Source organism: Camelus bactrianus, chromosome 25 (genome assembly GCF_048773025.1).
Source record: "Camelus bactrianus isolate YW-2024 breed Bactrian camel chromosome 25, ASM4877302v1, whole genome shotgun sequence".
Taxonomy (NCBI): Eukaryota; Metazoa; Chordata; class Mammalia; order Artiodactyla; family Camelidae; genus Camelus; species Camelus bactrianus.
In genome coordinates, this window is record NC_133563.1 from 38584206 (window position 1) to 38604270 (window position 20065).

The following is a 20065-nucleotide window of genomic DNA, read 5'->3' on the forward strand; positions in this document are numbered from 1 at the left end:
CTCGTCTCAAGATGGCCGCGGCCATGCTAGGCCCCGGGGCCGTGTGTGCGCAGCGGGCGGCGGCGGCGCGGCCCGGGCGGCAGGCGCGGCAGCGCCGCTAGCCTGGCCCTCAGCCTCTCCTCGCGATCGCTACCTCTGCCTCTCCCTGCCTTGCCCGGTATGGATCTGCCCGTGGGCCCGGGCGCGGCGGGGCCCAGCAACGTCCCGGCTTTCCTGACCAAGCTGTGGACCCTCGTGAGCGACCCGGACACGGACGCGCTTATCTGCTGGAGCCCGGTGAGGGGCTGGGGCGCGCCGGCCGGGGGCAGGGAGGCCGCGGCTCGTCCCCGGGCAGGGCAGGCCCGGCCCCCTCCTCGCCGGCCCGGGTGTGGGGGCGGGGAGCCCGAGGAGGGTCGGGAACAGCGTCCCAGGCCCGCTCCGCGTTGCTCCTGCCCACGCCGTTTGCTTGGGCTGGGGAGGAAGGGCTTCTCCTTCTTTGGTCTTCTGCCCACTAACTGGACAACTGCGGAAGCGGGTCGGCCTGGAGAACAGCACCCGGTTTTGCTCGCCAACGTCACGCCCAGGTGCCCCCGTGTCTTCTCAAATGAGTTACCAGGGTGGTATGGTCGGCAGCTATTGGGAGAAAATCAGAACTTGGCGCAGGAGTGGGAGAGTGCTGCTTTAGTGTAAAACGACAGGGGGCAAAGACAGAAAGCAAAACGTCGTAAGTTCAGGTTGCTCTCCCTCCTGTGTTAGGATACCGGAGCTGGGTTTCTCCAGAGCGACGTTTTCCTTGCCTCGCAGGGCGCCTTTATTCATGTCCCTGTTTCCAGTTGCCTGGCAGCAGGCTTGTTTACATGGTCTGACCCTGTAGACTGGACAGCTCCAGTTTGCCAGAGGTAAATCAGAGACTGTTCTGGAGTTGGAGATCCGAATCTGCTGTTCACATCTTGGCTGTGACGTCGTGTCCCAGGAAGGCCAGAGCCATAACTCAGCCTAGGCCACCCTGGTCAAGTAGAGCCTCTGGGCGCTTCCAGACGTGTTTGCTCTCCTGAGCAAGCTGGGTTCCTTCTCTACTAAGTATGTCCTTTTCATATTTTTAAGCCATTAGGAATGAGGAGTAGTCTGGGCTGAAATGAGCTCAGAGCTAGAAGCCAGGTTCTCTCGTTCTTGAGTTGTCTGTCTGCTGAAGCTCTGCCTCGACTGGGAATACGGAGACTACAAATCATGCAGTGTTTTTGTTGGAGACACTTTGTGTTGGTCCCAGTGACATCTCTGTGTGGCATCTTCCATCCCACTGCCTGTTTCTTTAATGGGCGCTATTCCCAAATAGCCGGTGTGCTTTCCCACAGACTCTCACGTTACCAACATCCCTTCAGTCTAGGCCTTGAACTTTGCTGGCCAAAGAAAATGACCACATGTTTCTGTCTTTATCCTTCCTTCCTCCTCTTTCTCCTGCCTCTTAACTCCTGGGAGACACTCTTATCCAGTTTGGGGAGGGGCATCAGAGATGCTTTGGGATATTCTGAGCTTAATCCTACAAGGGTGATTTGTCCTGCCTCTAATCTGCTTGCTGTTTCTGCTTAAAGACTGTGATGCTGGTGGGTGATGAGCACCAGGATGCTCTCCAGGACCCCGCTGCCTGTGTTCTGGGCAAGGCCTTTGAGCAGGAAAGTGGGGTATGATCCAGGCTATGACAGCCTCCCTCACAGGGTCTGTACCACCCACCAGTCCTGTTGGCACGTTCTCCCTGGAGCATGAGGAGCCGTCGGGAGCAGTGTTCAACGCCACCTGGTCTGTACCAGGTCTAGCAGCTGTGCTTGGTGCAGGACACAGTGGGGGCCAGCGCCAACCATGAGTGCAGAGACCCAGCACTAGCTCAGCAGTGGAAGCTGCTTAGCCCTGAGAAAGTAAGTGGTCCCGCAAAAAAGTCCTCACGGAGTCTTCTACAGGCTCACCGCCTGGAGTCCAGGTTTCAAAGGCTTGGAAGGTTCTGATGTCTGTGCCCTTGGTGCCCTCGCCTTTGTGCTGGAAGCTTTCTCCCCACTCTCCCGAGAGAAGACCTCTGCGTTTTTCACCTGGAACACAAGGGGAAGTTGGTGGTATGGCGCTGGCTCTCAAGGCTGAGTTCCCAGGGGAGCGTCCAGCCCCAGAAACTCTGGCCAGCAGGACCAGGTCTGGACAGCCCGAGGGATGGACCAACAGGTCACTGTCCCAGAGGGTAGTGCTGGTTTTCCCGCCCTTCCAAACTCCTGTCCAACTGAAGATGCACTTGGTGTGGAGCCACCGCTGAATAGGCAGGGCCTCTAGGGATGGGGCTGCTCCTCAGACAGGACCTTCAGGCACCGTGGCTCCCACTGCCCTCAGGAGGGAATCTGGTGACCATGAGCATGGCTGGGGCTGGACTGCGGCTGCCCTAACGCCCACACCCACAGGGACGCCCCAAGGATCAGGCCCATCCAGCTTCAAGAGCAGGGCCAGAGTGAGGCCTGGAGGAACCCGGGAACAGTTTAAGGAGGCTGTTCATTTTCACCCCACCTGAGAGTAAGGGCTTCCTTCACTGAGGAACTGGAGGTCGCCAAGGCCAGAGCCAGTTCCAGGTGGCCCATGTGAGTGCCAGTGGACAGAAAGTCCCTCTGGAGGGGCTAGGTGCCCGGGTGGAGAGCAATACCTGCAGTAAGGTCACCTGCCCCTGCGAGACCCCTTGAGAAGGGTCCCGGTCACACTGGCCGCTCCCAGTGGGCCAAGGCTGTTCCCAGAGCTCTAGTGACGTGCGGGCCCCTCCTCCCCGGCCCGGGAGCCTGCCCAGCTGTTCTCAGAGGCCGGCGTGGCCCAGCAGGCCTGGGCCCGCCCTGACTGCGGGGCTGAGGTAGCTGCCGACTGGCCTGTGAGGTGCCAGCGAGAGCACAGCTGTCCTCGTTCAGCCCCTCCTGTGGCGGACAGTCGTTTACAGACATGGACACTGAGTCTCAGGAACCCTAACAAGGGAGGGCTGGAGGCCACAGGGCCAGACATGAGGCCGCGCTCCCTCCACGACGTCCGGCTTCGGCTCCCGCCTGCCTCCGCAGCACCCGTGTCTCCCAAGCCAGACCCAGCCACACTCGACTGACTGCAACGGTGTTCATCAGGCTAGGTTTGGGCTTCTACAGAGAACCACCTTTCCCCTTCAGCAGCAATATTCAGATATATGCGTGGACAAATGGACGAGACAGGCAGAGATCTATGAACAACAGGCTCTGTGTGTGGCCTCCCCATCTGTCTCCTGCCACGGTGCTGGGTAGGGCTGGGGCCCAGGGTCTTGGAAGGGGCTGGAGGTCTGGGCTGCAGCCTCCTCGGAGAAGGGTAGCTGCACACAGGACCCCTGGGCCCGTCCCGCTGCGCCAGGCCGTGTGTGCCCAGAATTGTTGTTTAAAGGATCAGGAGGGGTCAGTGGGGCCCACGGTACCCACCTGGGAGTGAGCGGTTGCTCCCATCTCAGGGGCTGGGCTGCAGACCCTGGAGCCTGCATCTTTGGCTGCAGGGCTTCCCTGAGGGCTGAAGGGAGGAGAAGAGGCTGGCCTTACAGGCTGTGAAAGGAGGGAGGCCAGTCCCACGTGTTTCCCCACAGTCTCCTCCCTCCTGAACCCTGGCAGAGTCAGCAGAGTCGTCCATGTGCACATGTTCAGTTGGGCCTAGAGACCCAAGTTCGGGGCCAGGGCCAGCAATGAGCAGGGACACTCTGGTCACAGGCTGTGCTGCTGGAGCAGAGATAGGAAAGCACCATGAGGACAGTGCAGACAGTCTTGTCCTCAGACAGGGACGAAATCAGGACCAGGGAGGGGAGAGGAGTGGCCTCCCCTTTCTGCATGCGGCTCGGTGCTCCCCTACCTCCTCGCTCACAGACTGCCTTTGTCTGCTTCTGCGTCCATGCAGCCCAGCGCTCACACTGTGCACTGCTTCCAGCTACACGCCCTTTGCTCCTGGAGCCCAGGGAGGGGTCAGTCAGCTGCGTCCAGGAAGGCAGAGCATATCACACAGACCAGTCTCTCTGGCTGGGGGACTGAAACAGGCCTTCTGTTAGTGGGCAGATTTGAAAAGCGCAGATAGGCCTTGTGGAACCCTGTGGTTGGTAACCCTTTTGGGTCGTGGAGCCTTTGAGAAAATATTCAAAGACAGACCCCCCTTCTATAAAAAAGTACATTCATGCAGAACTCTGTGCATTTCAGGGTGTTCACAGCCCTGTGGGAAGGCAGGCCGCAGGCTCTGAGTTCACTGCAAGACTTGATACTTGTAAGAACTGTGCTTCAGGGCCTTGCTCCCTAGCCAGCAGCAGGGCAGCCCGGTCTCCCTGCCCTGCCACATCCCGTCACTGGTTTTCCTTACATCCAAGGATAAGCTAAGACTTCCTGCATGAATTGCACGTGGTAAGCCCAGGAGGGGCCTTGAACTTCTGAGGCAAGAGAGGTGAGATGTTGTATTCACCAGAAGACCCTCTCAGACTTGACGGCCCTTATGGTAGGACTTGCAGAACATTTTCAGCATAGACTTAACCCTTGAACAGCATTCACGATTGTTAACGAAGGGCAGGGCAGCCACACAGGCACCCAGGCTTCCTACCTGAAGGCAGTTTTCAAACTTGGAGAGCCCGGCCTTTGGAGAAGCGACGACAGCTAGAACTTGAAGGCGAGGTCCCAGAGGAGGGGGCTGTGCCAAGAAAGAGCTCCCGTTGTCCGCACATGAGCCTGTGGGGCTCTGGCTGAGTGCTGACTCGCCTGTCCACAGGGTGAGACCCATGAAGCCATCCAAGAACCTTCTAGAGAAAGAACAGCTACCAAGGGGATATGAGGTAAGTGTCACACAGGGCTGTGAGTTATCTAAGTTCTCACAGCCAGAGCAGCAAAGCCACTAAACATGCAGAGCATCACAGGGACCTCAGAACAGCCAGAGCTTGGACTTGTGGCCTGTGAGCCCTGGAGAAAAGGACGGCCCACAAGCAGTGTAGACAAGCCTGAAAACCAGCATCAAGAGGTGCTGATCAGGTTGATCCTCTCCTACCAGAACTGAGAGTGCAGTGCTGTTGAAAGGAAGACAGCTGAACCCAGACACGAAAGTTCCAGAGTCCAGGACCCTGTCAAAACCAGCAGATGAGCCAGCGGAGAGGAGCACGTGACCTGGAACAGAGAAGGGACAGGCACAGTGAGAGGCCTAATGAAGACATTGAAACAATGACTAAAATGCTCTGTCTGCTCAAGGAAGTAGAGAAAAACCATCAAGACAGAGAAATGCGAGACAGAAGAGGGAAGGAAATTGAACAAAGTGTCGCTGGAGCACATTCCCATGCAGAGAATTCCAAGGAGGTGACACATACCTCCCACCCCTTGAGTGTGGGCTGCACATGGTGCCTTCCTTCCAAGGATGGGGGGGTGACTATCCAGCAGACACACCTGGCTGACAGGCCTTGCCGGGTGACCAGGGTCAGCACAGCAGTGATGAGTCATGCTGGCAGGGGGTGGTGGGAAGGGCGCGTCACGTCTGGTGTTCCTCTCCAAAAACTTACATAACCTGAGCTAACCATGGGAAGACATCAGACACATCCAAATTGAGCAACATTCTACACACCCCTAGACCAATGCTCCTCAGAACCGTCAGGGTCATCAGAAACCAGGAAAACCTGAGACACTGCCATAGTCCAGAGGAACGTCAGGAGACATGAATGTGATGTAGCATCTTGGTTGGTGCCTGGGAACAGAAGGTTGGGAGGTAAAAACCAAGGAAATGTGAACAAAATGGAGAGTTTAGTTAACAGTAAAGTATATTGAGTCATTTACTTCTGGCAGATGCACCACCCTAATGCGAGATGTTAATAATTGGGAAACTGCAGTGACGTGGATGGACCTGGAGATGATGACGCTAAGTGATATTAGTCGGACAGAGAAGGACGAGCATCCCATGTCAGTTACATGTGGGATCTAAGAAATGATAGAGGTGAACTTATTTACAAAACAGAAGCAGACTCACAGACTCACAGACGTAGAAAACACTCTTACAGTTACCAAAGGTAAGGGGAATTAGGAATTTGGGATTAGCAGATACAGACTACTGTGTATAAAACAGATACACAACAAGGTCCTACTGTACGGCACAGCAAACTAGATTCAGTGCCTTGTAATAACCTGTGATGGAAAAGAAAACGTGTTTGTGTAACTGAGTCAACCGTGCTGGACACCACAGGCGAACAACATTGTAAATCAGCTGCACGTCAGCTAAAGGATGACGCTAATACTAGGGAAACTGGAGTAGGGCGTGTGGGACCCCTGTACTATCTTCCCACGTTTCTGTAAATCTAATGTTATTCTAAAATTAAAAGCTTTTTTTTATAAGTCACTGGAGGGGATTAAAAAACAAGTTAGAAGCTGCAGGCCAGTCGCAGGTGCAACTGCTGCTGGGCGTGCCCCGCCTCCTTTCCTCCGCTGCCCCGGCCCCCAGCACCCTGGGCAGCAGGCAGAGCGCCAAGGCCGAGGGCTGACCTGACAAGCTGAACTCCTCAGTGGCCCTTATCCAGCCAAGCCTAGAACCGGGACGGATGGCATTGTGGTGCCACTTGGCTCCCAGGCCTCACAGAACGTCAGCAGTCATCCCAATGTCATGGTGCAAGAGATGCCAGCCTTCTCACCGCCTTTGAGGGTTCTCAAGTAGCCAGGCCTCCCAACAAACACCAAATTGGGGAAATCGGATTCTCAGCAGGTGTTGCAGCCCTTCCTCCATTGTCAGGACCACCCCCATCAGTGTGCAGAGGCCAGTGCTTTTGACCAGAACCCTTTGGTTAAATGAATCAGAGATGGATCTGTCTGTGAAACTCTCTTTAGCTTCATGCAAGAGCACCGGAAAAGATACACCAAGTATGTGGAGCAGATCCAGAAGGTCAGCGAGACATCAGCTGTCCTGCACCACGTCCATGTGGGCATCGACCAGACAGTGCCTGAGGCCGCGCCTGGAGCCCTTCAGCATGGAGCCGACCACGCTCAGGCCACAGCGCTGCGTGTGCACAGGACGGGCACCGCCAGGGCCCCAGGGTGCTTGGGATTAAAGTCACAGTAGATGACCAAGGCCATTGGAGGCATTAGTGGTCCCTGGGGGGATGGGGACCTGCGCTCCTTCAGCCTGTCCCTTGATGCGCTTCCCCTGCAAAGCCGACCAGACTACTCTCAGTGGTCACTAAAGTTGGAAGATTTGAATTATTAGGAATTCTGTGCAGAACTCTGCCTTGGGAAGTATTTTTATTTTGTTTAGGTGTTTGGTTTTTTTTTTCTGTAGACACTGTATATTATCTAGTTTAGCTTGCAGACTGAAAACATGAAGGGAAGAGGAGAAATATTTTAAGAAGCTCTGTGTCCTTGAAGCCTTTGTGACATTTTCCCAATAGGCTGTCTGGGTTGTGGGCTATATAAGCATAAAGAGCTAGTTTAATCCAAAAAAGAAACTGCAGGGGAAAAGGTCACTGAACTAGACTAGCAGTAGAAACTATCCAGAGTGACCACAGAGGAAAAAAGACAAAAAAAAGTGCAGAGGCTGCAGGGGTGAAAGCATGGAGTGTCAGACACAATTTAAGTTCCAGAGTAAAGGACGGAGGAGAATTTTAGAAATAGAATTTTAGAAATTTTCCCCAGTTTTTTTTTTTTTTTTTGAAAGCTGTAAACCCACAGATCCAGGAATTTCAGTGACTCCCAAGGAGGATAAAGCACAAGAAACCAAAACTCATCAGTATAATCTGCTGAAAATGAGTGATGAAGAGACAATCTTAAAAGCAGCCAGGAAAAGAGGGAAAATGCACATGGAAAAGCCAAGATAAGAATGCTACTGACTTATCATCAGAGGCAGGGTGAGGCCCAAGACCACGAGTTCTGCAGACAGAAGTCGCCACCATCCATCGCCTGGTACCACTCACCTCGTCAGCAGAGCAGAGAGGACAAGCCATGTGGTCCTCTCAACAGAGATGGATGGAGCACGTGACAGAATTCAACATCCATTTCATGATAGAAGCTGAGTAAACTAAGAAGGGGAATTCCTCAGTCTAATGAAAACCATGTACCAAAACCCCTCTTGCTAGCATTGTACTCGGTACTGGAGACCTGAGCACAGACCCCGAGACTGGAAAGGAAGGCGAGGATGCCTGCTCCCGCTGCTTCTCCTTAGTGACGTGTTGGATGCCCTGCTCAGGCAGTGTAGCAAATATGTAGATAAAAGACATCAAGACTGGAAAGTAAGAAATAAAATTCTATTCGTAGAAAACATTCATATTTACTTAGAAAGCCCCTAAAGAATCTACAGAAAAAGTTATCACAACTAATAAATGAGTTTGGTGAGGTCACAGGATTCAAGGTCCATGCATAAAACTTAATTGTATTTCTGCAGACTAGCAATGGACTATTGAAAATGGAAATGTTTACAATGGTATAAAAAACACAAAATGTTCATAGGTTATCTATTGCTATGTAACTAATTACCTTCAAACTCACTGCTTAAGACAAGAAACATTTGTTATCTCACAGTTTCTGAGAGCTGCAAGCTGATCCTGGTCTCATGAGGTCTCAGTCATCTCAAGACTCAGCTGGGGGTGTGGGACCAGCTTCCAGGTTCCTCTGGGTGGTGGCAACAGCCTCAGGAGGGAACCCTTTGCATTTCATTTTATGAGGCAAACATTACCTTGATTTCAAAATTATACAAAAGCAGTCCAAGAAAACTACAGACCAATATCCTTCATAATGTCTTCTATAGAATTTTAGCAAATCAAACTTGGCAGTGCGTACAAAGAATAATGTCACACCAGGTGGGATTTACCCTAAGAATGCAAAGATGGTTCAACACTTTAGAATCAATATAACACACCATGTGAACAGCCTAAAGAAGATAAAACCACATGATCATATTATCTGATACAGAAAAAGCATGTAGCAAAATTTGATGTTTGTGATATTAAAAAGATAAATACCAAACAGGGCCTACAAAAAACCTATACCTAATATCATACTTAATGGTGAGACAGTGAATGCTCTCCCCCTAAGATCAGAACAAAGTCTGTTTTTACCAGTTCTAGTCAACATTGTACTGAAAATCCTATCCAGTATGTGAAAACAAGAAAAATTTAAGGCATGTATGTTAGAAAGAGATAAAACTGTTCTTATTCACAGATTGTTGACATAGAAAATCCTAATGAATCTACAAAAATTACTCCCACGGCGAAAGAATTAGTTTTGCAAGGTCACTAGATACAACATCAACACAACAAGAACTCTATGTTGATTGCATACTAGAAACAAACAAGAGGAAATTGATTTCTTTAAAATGTCATTTACAGTTGCTCAAAAAAAATTAAGCGCTTAAATGTAGACCTAATTAAACATGTGGGGATCTGTATGGAGAAACAATAAAATTATTAAAAACACGTATGAAAGAAAGCAAAGTTGACCTAAGTAAATGGAGAGACGTGCCGTACATCTGTAACACTGTAGCAGGTTTGGGGAGTTTTGCACCCTCGTCTCTGTGAATGTCGGTTCTGGTCCTTCTCCTCCTTTCCCCGTGGTGCTCTGGTCACGCGTGTGCTGGTGCAGGTGGAGGCGCGCCGCACTTCTTTGAGGCTGCTGTCACTTTCTTATTCTGTTTTCTCCCTGTTCTTCAGCTTTCGTAATCTCTGTGGATCTCTCTTCAAGTTCTCAGGAGTTTTCTCCTGCCAGGTCACATCTGCCGTTGAGCCCTCCTTGTAGATTTTCCGTCTCTGTTGTCTGTTCGACTGCAGAATGTCCAGGGGGCCTCCTCCGTGACGGCTGCCTCTTCACTGTTACTCTCTGCTCGGGGGACGTTGTCTCGCTTTGCTTTACTTCATGACTTCCTTTAGTTCTTTGAACACACTTGTAATGGCTTCTTTGAAGTCTTGGTTAAATCTGACACCTTGTCCCTCTCACAGGCCATTTCTGCTGCTTCCTCTGTTTTCCTCATGTATGTGTCACGCTTTATTGTTTCTTTATGTGTCTTGGAATTTTGTTGAAAAACTATGTCTTGGGTGACATAGCCTAGTGCTTGTGGATCACCCCCACGCACCCCCATGCTGGTTTAGTTTGGTGACCTGGCTTGGCCGTGGTGGCTTGACCGTGGCCTCTCTGTCGGCTCACACACCACCGCCACCCACACCGTGTGGTGTCACGCCCAGTCTGTAGCTAGAGTTGCTCGTGCTTGGCAGTGCCCTCAGGCGCAAATCACTCTGCAGCTTGAGCCAGTTAAATTTCGGCAGGGGTATGTTTTGAGGTCAGTCTTTGGGCTACGCTCTGACCCCAGGAGAGCTCTTCACTGTCCCTTGTGTGAACGGGCTGGCCAGCTTATTATTTCCCACTTAGAAGAGCTGTTGATTTCAAGAGCACCCTTGGGCTTGAACTTTCCCGCACTCTGTTACTCTGTCTCTGCGAGGAAGGTGCTCTGGAGCTCTTTCCCTTGGACTTTCACCCTCCACCACCAGCCCTAGACAGATTCTCTGCGCCTCTGCTCGTGCACTGGGCTGGGCAGCGTAGCGTCTGGACTCCATGACTGGCTTCTCCCAGCACAGACGCTCCGCCCTGCGTGCCAGCTGGGGCGAGAGTAAGCGGAGCCCTGGTATGCTCAGCCTGCCACACCTGGGGTGGAGTCTCCGTTCTTTGGGTGGGGGCTGAATTTAGTCTGTTCACCAGCAAGTTGGACAGGATGAGAGATGCTGGCGGCCTGCCCCTCTGTGAGATACAGGAGACCTTGATTGGAAACAAGGGGGAGAAGGGTCCCCATTGTCTCGGCCTCAACCCAGGAGACCTGGTGCAAGGAGGGGGAGCAGGTTGTGACTAAAACGACCCACTGTTTCTGCAGAGCTTTAGTGGGTTTTCTTGAGTAAGTGTTTCTTCACTTGTTACAGGCCTATAGGACACTTTCCAGGTGTTTTTTAAAAGCTCTGTCTGTCTTGCCTGGGAGGGGTTCTCTTGATTTCAGCTGCCATCCCAGCAGTGGAAACCATACCTGTATCTTCAAAGGATAGTTTTGCTAGATACAGAATTCTTGGTTGACAGGTTTGTTCTTTCAGCACTTTTGTAAGCATGTCGTCCCATGGCCTTCTGGTCTGCACAGCTTCTGATGAGAAAGTAGCTGTGATTAAGGGTTCCTTGTACATGATGAGTCTGCTTTCTTGCTTTCAAGATTCTCTCTTGGTCTTTTGCTTTCTTTGGTCTGATTACGGAGTTTCTGGTATAAATCTCTTTGAGTTTATCCTTCTTGGAATTTGTTTAACTTCCTGAATATTTTTCATCAAATTTGAGAAATTTGGGGCCATTATTTCTTCAGATGTTCTTTCTGTCCCTTTCCCTCCTCCCCTTCATGCATACGTTGGTGGTGTCCCACATGTCTCTGACGCCTGTTCATTTTTCTTCACGCTTTTCTCTTTCTGCTCCTCAGACTGGGTGATCTTGCTTGACGGTCTTCCTCACGTTCGCGGATTCCGTCTTATTCATTCTCAGATCTGCTCTCTAGCCCCCACCCCGCCCAGTGAATTTTAAATCTGAGGCATTGCACTTTTCAACTCCATGATTTTGATTTGGTTCCTATTTATAATTTCTGTCGTTGTCATTCTCTATTCTGTGAAACATTCTCACACTTTCCTTTGCTTCTTCAGATGCTGTTTCATTTTGTTCTTTGAATGTATTTCAAATAGCTGATTTTAAAGTCTTTGTCTAGTAAGTCCAACATCTCAGCTTCCTTAGGGACAGTTTCCCTTGGTTGGTTTTTTCCTTTCTGTGGGTCATATGTTGTTTCTTTGCATGTCTCGTAAATTTTTGTTGAAAATTGGGCTTTCCATTAATATGCGTCATTTATTAAACTCAGTATCAGATTCGCTTTGCTCGCCAGGATTTGCTGCTGTTTCTTGTATTTGCTGTTTGTTTGTTTAGTGGCTTTTCTGAACTAATTCTGGGCAGTTTGTGTTCTTTGTTGTGTGTGGTCCCTGAGGTCTCTGCCCGGTTAGCTGAGTTGGGTCAGGGAGTGATGGGAGCAGGAATGTCTTTTAAAGCCTAGAACTGAGAAGCCTCCCAGTCTCCGTGAGGCACCCTGTGTGTCGGGAACGCCTTCGGCACTCGGCCAGACAGCTGACGTGCTGGACTTTCCCCTCCACGTCCTGCCGGAGGTGAGGGCCCAGACCTTGGCACAGCGCTGCGTGTGCCTGTGACTGTGAGCCCCGAGGAGTATTTTGGAGCCCCTCTTGAGGCCCCTCCCCAGCTCCTCCCTGTGTGTTTCCTGGTCGGCCTGTTTTTCCCTAGCCGTGTCCACCATCTCGGGCAGCGGCAAGTTTTAAAATTACCTCTAGATGTTTTCTGCAAATGTTGCGAGGGAAAAATCTCTTTACATTAAGAGAGCTTTGGGTCAGACAAAACAGAAAGAGCCTGGCATGTGGAATCGTCCAGGGAGCCACCACACTGGTCTTGCAAGAGCTCCGGCCGCCTTCTCGGCCATGGCTGCCAGAACGCTGCTCCCCGCCGTCCGGCTGCGGTCTCACAGCTCAGGGTGGGGGCGGGCAAGTTAAAACGCCTCAGCTTGCTGGGCTTGCTGGGCTTGCTGGGCTTGCTGAGACTCAGCCGTTGGCCCTGAGTGAGTTCTCCCCACGCGCTGCCGTCCCTCATTGGTTTTCAGAGTTCTGAGAGAGTTGACTCTGACGTTTTTTGCCAGTTCTCTTATTGCTTCTTCGGAAGAGGAAAAGTCCTAGAGGTCCTTCCTCCCCCTCCTCCCTCGCGCATCTGTATCCATGTTGATTTCAACATCTCCGTCCGTGTTGAAAAGCATCGCTCCGTCCGGGTGCACACCAGTGCACCTCCCTGTCCTCTGGCTCCCTTCTCCAACAGGGGAGCCTGTGCCCAGTGTCCTTGACAGGTTCACAGGGTAATCATGTTGCGGCAGCCTGAGCCAGGTCCCCGGGCTCCTGCTGGCCAGAGGTCAGCCTTGTCACCCGCCTGGTAGCTTTTGGACTGTGGTTAGGAAAAAAGTGGAAGAGGAGTGTCACGGCCTGTTTAGTCTGTTTCTCATCTCTGTGGCCAAAAGAAAAATGAAGTTGCACGACTGTGTTGTAACTGAAATTAGGTTTCCATTTTCTTGGCTGCCTTAATTTGGGTTCTGGGCTGTTCTTAGGGGAAAAGTGCTGATTAAAGCTAAAACGAGACCCCTTAAGGGATGGGCCTGGAGTGCCGTGGTGCTTTCTGAAGGCACCTCTGCACCCTGGCAGGGCCTCCGGCAAGGATCCAGGCCAAGGGGCAGAGACCAGGTGTGTCTGGCTGGTGGTCCCTGAGGTGCCCTCTGCCTCCCGCCAGCCCAGCCCTGCAGGGCAGGGGCGTGCACAGCCGTGCCCCTTGCAGCTGCGCTGACCCCCGCGCCGACGTGTCTCCTGGCAGAGCGGGAACAGCTTCCACGTGTTTGACCAGGGCCAGTTCGCCAAGGAGGTGCTGCCCAAGTACTTCAAGCACAACAACATGGCCAGCTTCGTGCGGCAGCTCAACATGTGTGAGTGCCCCGCCCTCACCCCGCAGGGCGGCAGGTGGCGGGACCGACACATTCCCCTCGTCTGGGTGAGGGGCAGCAGGGCCACCAGGTTTGGATCCCGGTGCTGGCCAAGGGTGTGGCCTGGAGCCTGGCACGCCTGTAGAAGAACGGGCTCCCGGGCCTGAACTTGGGGCCCCCAGGAAGAGCTCATTGAACCCCAGCCAGACATGGCCCCATGCCTGGGGTGGGGGGGTCATGGAGGTTGTGGGATCGCCCTTAGAACCAAGACCACCCAGCCGCTGCTGCATACACTATGACCATCACCCTGCCAGGAGCCTCCCCCCATCCACCGGGGGCCAGTGGCCGGGCTGTAGTGAGGGCCTGGTTCTCTAGCCCTGAGGCAGAGCTGCCCCCATCCCGTCGTGCACAGATGGCTTCCGGAAGGTGGTCCACATTGAGCAGGGGGGTCTGGTCAAGCCAGAGAGGGACGACACTGAGTTCCAGCACCCCTGCTTCCTGCGTGGCCAGGAGCAGCTCCTTGAGAACATCAAGAGGAAAGTGACCAGTGTGAGTAGCCGTGCCCCCCTCCCCACATCCTCAGACCTCCCTCCAGGCTGTGAGGGGAGCAGCGTCCACTCGGCATCCCGCTGGCCTGGCCTGGCTGCACTGGCCCTCTTCCTGCCGGCCACCCTCCACACATACCCGTTGTGGACTCCCCACTGCCGCTTCCCCCACCAGCCACTCTCCGGGCTGGCAGCCCCTCGGCCCTCTCTGTTCTGTCCCAGGCCCCCCTCTCTGGGAGGCATCTCAGTGACTGCTCCCTGGGGACCCAGGTGTCCACCCTGCGGAGCGAGGACGTGAAGATTCGCCAGGACAGTGTCACCAAGCTGCTGACTGACGTGCAGCTGATGAAGGGGAAGCAGGAGAGCATGGACTCCAAACTGTTGGCCATGAAGCAGTAGGTCCTGGGCGCCTGGGCGCGGCAGTGGGGGCTGATCGGCGGGGGTGCTGCAGGGACCAGCAGGGCCTTTTCCCAGCAGCTCCGCCTCCTGCGGTCTCTGTAATAGGTGCTTTGGGCCTTCCACTCCCCAGACTGAGGTTTGGGCTCGCACACCCATCGGGGCCCATGCTGGGCTGTGTTTCCCAGTAGGTGGGGTCTGATCCGCGTCCCGCAACAACAGGCAGAAGTGAGCCTGAGCAGGGCCACAGCCTCGGGCTCCTCATGCTGCCTTCTGAGCATGTGCATCCCGCCTCCAGTCTCTCCCCACAGACCAAGGTGGCCCGGCTTCTCGCATCCCTACAGTGCCGTTCCTCCCACTGGCTCCACAGTCCCACCGTCACCTAGCACAGGCATCATGTCCCCTGCCTGCCTCCACCTCAGACCTGGAGCAGGAAGCACTTGAGGTTTTTTCTGGAACCCATGCCCCTGGAACATGCTGGCCACCACATAACCAGCTCTGTGCCCCCATCCCCAGCCAGGACCTGCAGGAAGGCTGGCTTAGGTCTGCTCCCATATACTTGGGGTCCTGGGGGCCTCAGGACCCCCAATCCTGAGGGCGACCTCCAAGCCACTTGGTGGAGCAGGTCCTCCGCACCGTGGAGGAGGCTCCTGGGCCCCAAGTGCTCACGTTAGGACCCAGCAGGAGCCACGGAATGGCTGATAACCTGGAGGCGGGGCCAGCTGAATTTGGTCTCCAGGACATGGACAGCTGTCAGGGTGAGGCCAGGAGAGCCCACTGCCTGTCAGGAAGACATGCCAGGGCTTTGCAGGGCCGGCCTACTGGAGGGGCAGGCCACGGGCTGCTCGGGACCGTGCTCACCTGCTTGGGAGGACAGTGGTCAGGTGGTCCTTCCTGCCTCTCAAGTCCATCTCTTAGCCACTCCTAGGCCCAAGGTGCCCTGAGCCCCCTGAAGGTATAGGACATCCCTGCATGCCCCCTGCAGCCTGATGAGCTGGGCTGCCACTGGCCCCCAGCCCTCCCTCCTGTCCTCAGGCTCAGTCAAGGAGGAGACAGTGGAGGGTGGGGCAGCACTCAAGGCTCTGCCACCTGGATGTGTCCTGGGGCTCACCCTGCCCTGCCCACTGCCAGGCCCCGCCGACCCCGCACCTGACTACTCAGTGCGGAGGTGTAGGCTCCCCCTGAAAGACAGCAGAGTGAGCCCTGGCCAGGCCCCCAGCCCATCGCACAGCCCACCCTCCTGGAGTGGGAACGGGCCAGCGGCCAGGCTCGTGCTGATGTGTGGTCACTCAGGCCTGCACCCGCCCAGATGTCGGGGCGGGGGCGTCCCCGGAGCCCCCTCAGCCCCAGCCACTGCGCCGGTCTGTTGCAGCGAGAACGAGGCCCTGTGGCGGGAGGTGGCCAGCTTGCGGCAGAAGCACGCCCAGCAGCAGAAGGTCGTCAACAAGGTGCGAGGGGGGCCGGGGGGCGGGCAGCGGGTCTTCTCCACGGCCCAGCTGACCTACCTCTCCTCCCTCAGCTCATCCAGTTCCTCATCTCGCTGGTGCAGTCCAACCGGATCCTGGGGGTGAAGAGAAAGATGTGAGGACCGGGGCTGCCCGTCCCTGTGGCCATGTCCTGGGTGCCACCAGGCCGGGCAGCGCTGACCCGTCCCTTCCCCACAGCCCCCTGATGCTCAGTGATGGTGGCCCTGCGCACCCTGTGCCCAAATTCGGCCGCCAGTTCTCCCTGGAGCACGTCCACGGCTCTGGTCCCTACTCGGTGAGCGCCTGGTGCGGGCTGGCCTGGGCGGGGCAGTGCTGCTGTGGCCTGCGCCACATGTGGTCACCTCCCTTTGCTGGCAGACTCCATCCCCGGCCTACAGCAGCTCCAGTCTCTATGCCCCAGACGCGGTGGCCAGCTCCGGACCCATCATCTCCGATATCACTGAGCTGGGCCCCAGCAGCCCCGGGGCTTCCCCGGGCGCCAACAGAGATGAGAGGTGGGGCTACCTTCCCCAAAACCCGGAGGAGGGAGGGGCTGCCAGAGGCCCTGCTGAGGTGTGTCTCCCTTGTGCAGGTCTCTGTCCGGCAGCTCCCTGGTTCGAGTCAAGGAGGAGCCCCCTAGCCCACCTCAGAGCCCCCGGGCAGAGGATGCCAGTCCTGGGCACCCATCCTCCGTTGTGGACACCCCGCTGTCCCCGACCGCCCTCATTGACTCCATCCTGCGGGAGAGCGAGCCCGCCCCTCCTGCCTCGGCCACTCCCCTCCTGGATGAGGGGGGCCGCCCCCCCTCTCCCCTGCCCGCCTCGGCCCCCGAGAAGTGCCTCAGCGTAGCCTGCCTGGACAAGTGAGTGCCATCCACTCGCCCACAAGTCTCTGGACGCGCAGCTGGGCTTCTGACGCCTGCCCTGGAGGGCTGGACACACGGTGGCCCTGAGCTCTGTGCTTGGGGCTGGGGAGGGAAACAGATGCTGACCATGTGGCCCCACAGTCCCTCTGCCACAGGCGCCCAGGCTGTGTGGCCAGGCCTATCGCACCTGCTCTCTGGGCTGCCATCTGCCGTGATGGGCTGCTGGATCCTGGTGTCTGTCCTGCTGCCCCAGAGGTGGGCGAGCGAGGGTGGGGGCACGGAGTCTGCCTGGCCCCCACCTGCAATCGGGGGGCTCTTGTCTTTGTATCTTGCAGTTTGGCTCGCGCTCCACTGATGTCTGGGGTCGCCCGCCTCTTCCCCTGCCCCTCTTCCTCTCTGCATGGCCGAGTCCAGCCAGGGTTAGCGCTGTCCCACTGGGGAGGGAGGAGGGCTCCGCCAGAGCTCGGGCCCCTCCCCAGCCGCGGACCAGACCCCAGCCTGGCCACGAGCACTGAGCCCTGCCTGGTGAATGGGTATCTCAAGGCCTCTGCAGAAGGGACTGGCCTCCCCCGGGTCTAGGGCCCAAGCCAGTGCCCCAAGTCACTGACTGACAGAGAAGGCCAGCCCAGCTCTTGTGCTGACTGGTTCCCTCCCCGGGTGGGACTGGGCCTTCTCTGTCACAGCCCCCAAACCCAGCCTCTTCCCTGGCAAGCACCAAGGGAGAGGCTGGCTGACCACATGCTGAGTACACTCTCCCTGTCCTGCTGTCTTCCGATAGAAAGGCAAGACCTCGTCAAGCCTGGAAAACTGGGCCCCCAGCCCAATCTGAGCACTAAACCCCTCCTTGCCCCCCCCCCCGCCACTTTGGCCCAGCCTAATACGCTGTTAGAGGCCTTACAGGGCCTCACGGTGACAGGACGGGCCCACATGGCCTTAGCCACTCCCCCCCAGTGGCCAAGTGTCCGGCCTGTCTGTGGACACTGCCCCACCGGGCCCTGCTGCAAGTGCAAAGGGGCCCCATCTTGAAGCCCCCCATGAGCCCGAGAGGGTGGGCTGTGGCCGAGGGGAGCCCTTCTCTGGCAGATGGGTGTGAGCGTCGACAAGAAGGTGTCCGGGTAGGGGTGCTTGGGGTGCCCCTTCACCTACCTCACTCACCCTGGCCAGGACGGAGCTCAGTGACCACTTGGACGCCATGGACTCCAACCTGGACAACCTGCAGACCATGCTGACCAGCCACGGCTTCAGCGTGGACACCAGTGCCCTGCTGGACGTGAGTCCCGCCCCTGCCTGCACCTGCACCCTCCCCTGCTCACGGTGCCAGCTGACTGGCCTCCTTTCCCTGCAGCTGTTCAGCCCCTCGGTGACCGTGCCAGACATGAGCCTGCCCGACCTTGACAGCAGCCTGGCCAGTGTGAGTACGCAGAGCGGGCAGGCTGGGGGGTGGGGGCTAGCAGGGAACCTCACTGTGCTCCCTCCTGCCCTGGCAGATCCAGGAGCTCCTCTCTCCCCAGGAGCCCCCCAGGCCTCTCGAGGCAGAGAACAGCAGCCCTGACTCAGGTGAGCCCTAACTCATGTGAGCTGAGTCCACCCACCCACCCTGTCCTCGTCCCCACCCACCAGACCCTGACCCGGTCCCTCCCTACAGGGAAGCAGCTGGTGCACTATACGGCCCAGCCCCTGCTCCTGGTGGACCCAGGCTCCGTGGACGTGGGGAGCAGCGACCTGCCGGTGCTCTTCGAGCTGGGGGAGGGCTCCTACTTCTCCGAGGGGGATGACTACGCAGATGACCCCACCATCTCCCTGCTGACAGGCTCTGAGCCCCCCAAAGCCAAGGACCCCACTGTCTCCTAGAGGCCCCAGGAAGGGGGCGGCCTGTGCCGTCCCCTACCCCTCCTGGTGCAGGGCTGGTCTCAGGGGAGCCAGGAACCTGGGGCAGGGCGGGGCGTGGCCCCAGTCAGCACCAAGGACCCAGGTCCTGTGTGCCGTGGCTTGCTTGGGGCTTCACAGCCACATTTGGACTGACCAGTACACAGGTGTTCACAGAATTGTATTTTGGATTTTTACATGAGAGTTCCCCTTTCTCCTTAGGTAGAGACATAGATATATACACGGACGGACGCACGGACAGGTGGACGAGACAGGCAGAGATCTATAAATGACAGGCTCTGTATGCGGCCTCCCCGTCTGTTTCCTCCTGCCGCGGTGCCGGGTCGGGCTAGGCCCAGGAGGGGCCCAGGGTCTCAGAAGGGGCTAGAGGTCTGGGCTGCAGCCTCCCTGGAGAAGGGCAGCTGCACACGGTGTCCCTGGGCCCACCTGGCTCCACTGGACCATGTGTGCTCAGAATTGTTGGTTAAAGAACCGGGAGGGGTCACAGAACCCCGTTACCAGGGCTTCCACACGAGGGGACCAGGTGAGACACAAATGGCTGTGCCACATACACCTGTCCAGCAGAGCCATCTGGCTCTGGGCTGGCTTTGGGGACAGGAAGGGGTCAGCGCCATGGGGTCTGGCAGGAGGGAAGGTAGTGGGAGTGCAGCCCTGCCTCCTGGGTCAGGCAGCCAAGGGTGGGGGAGGAGCAGGAGTCAGGCCAAAGCACCGCACCCCAGCATCCTGTGTCCCCAGTTCACCCAGTGCTCACCACCCTCTCAGCAGGAGGGGTCGGGGTGCTGCCTACACTGTGGGGTCCAAGGGCACCCTCTAGGCGGCATTCCTACCCCAGATGCTGCCAGGACCCAGAAGAGGTGAGGCCTCGGGGTCAGGCGGGTTCTGGTTGGGGCGGGGACAGCACTGTCAGTCAGGGCACAGCTGGCCCAGCACAGCCTCGGACGTTTTCGACCCAGGCAGCAGACCCACCAGAGGTGAGAACAGGAGCCCAGGGCTGCCCCCTACCTCCCTCTGTCAGGCTCCAGGTGGCACAGCCTGGGAGCGAAGTGTCCTAAGGGCCACACACGCAGGCTGCTTCGAGTGGCCTGCCCAGCCCAGTGCCAGGAAAACTGAGGGTGGAGATAGCTCTAGCCCAGGGGAGCTGGGGATCCTCCTGGCTCCGGGGCCTCAAGCCAGCAGCACCCAGGAGGTGCAGACACCTGGTGCTCGGGCAGGAACTCAACGTGAAGGCCCTGGGCGTGGCTCTGCCTTTGCGACCCCTGTGGCCTTGTCTTGGAGCGTCTGCTGGCCTCTCAAGTCAGTCCCGTCCCCAAGCTCAGGCCTGCTTCTGGGGAGTCCCCAGGCACTGTCTTCCAACTCTCCAGCACAGGTGCCTGAGGGTCTGAGGCCCTGCCCCACACAGG

The 20065-nt window shown here is 56.4% G+C and overlaps 1 protein-coding gene and 1 pseudogene across 6 annotated transcripts; both read left to right on the plus strand.

Moving 5' to 3' along the window:
- The first annotated feature begins 4 nt into the window (after positions 1–4).
- Positions 5–18948, plus strand: HSF1 (heat shock transcription factor 1). 6 transcript variants are annotated; one of them, XM_074352821.1, is made up of 14 exons: positions 5–276; positions 13401–13509; positions 13919–14055; positions 14322–14446; positions 15757–15895; positions 15967–16028; positions 16112–16208; positions 16292–16428; positions 16506–16775; positions 17114–17197; positions 17943–18048; positions 18124–18189; positions 18290–18335; positions 18424–18948. In XM_074352821.1, exons 1-14 carry the CDS (start codon positions 160–162, stop codon positions 18627–18629), a joined length of 1701 nt encoding a protein of 566 aa, XP_074208922.1. In that variant the 5' UTR covers positions 5–159; the 3' UTR covers positions 18630–18948. The 6 variants fall into 6 exon arrangements, with proteins under 6 accessions (XP_074208922.1, XP_074208921.1, XP_074208924.1 ...); XM_074352820.1 differs by having other exon boundaries at positions 7–276; positions 18266–18335; XM_074352822.1 differs by having other exon boundaries at positions 9–276; positions 15820–15895; positions 18266–18335.
- On the plus strand, positions 4870–13212 carry LOC123618613 (BLOC-1-related complex subunit 5 pseudogene; annotated as a pseudogene).
- Positions 18949–20065: the final 1117 nt, after the last annotated feature.

Coding starts and splice junctions, on each gene's coding strand:
- HSF1 (XM_074352820.1), top strand. CDS start 160: ATGGATCTGCCCGTGGGCCCGGGCGCGGCGGGGCCCAGCAACGTCCCG. Junction 14,056..14,321: donor TCAAGAGGAAAGTGACCAGT/GTGAGTAGCCGT, acceptor CTGGGGACCCAG/GTGTCCACCCTGCGGAGCGA. Junction 14,447..15,756: donor AAACTGTTGGCCATGAAGCA/GTAGGTCCTGGG, acceptor GCACCCGCCCAG/ATGTCGGGGCGGGGGCGTCC.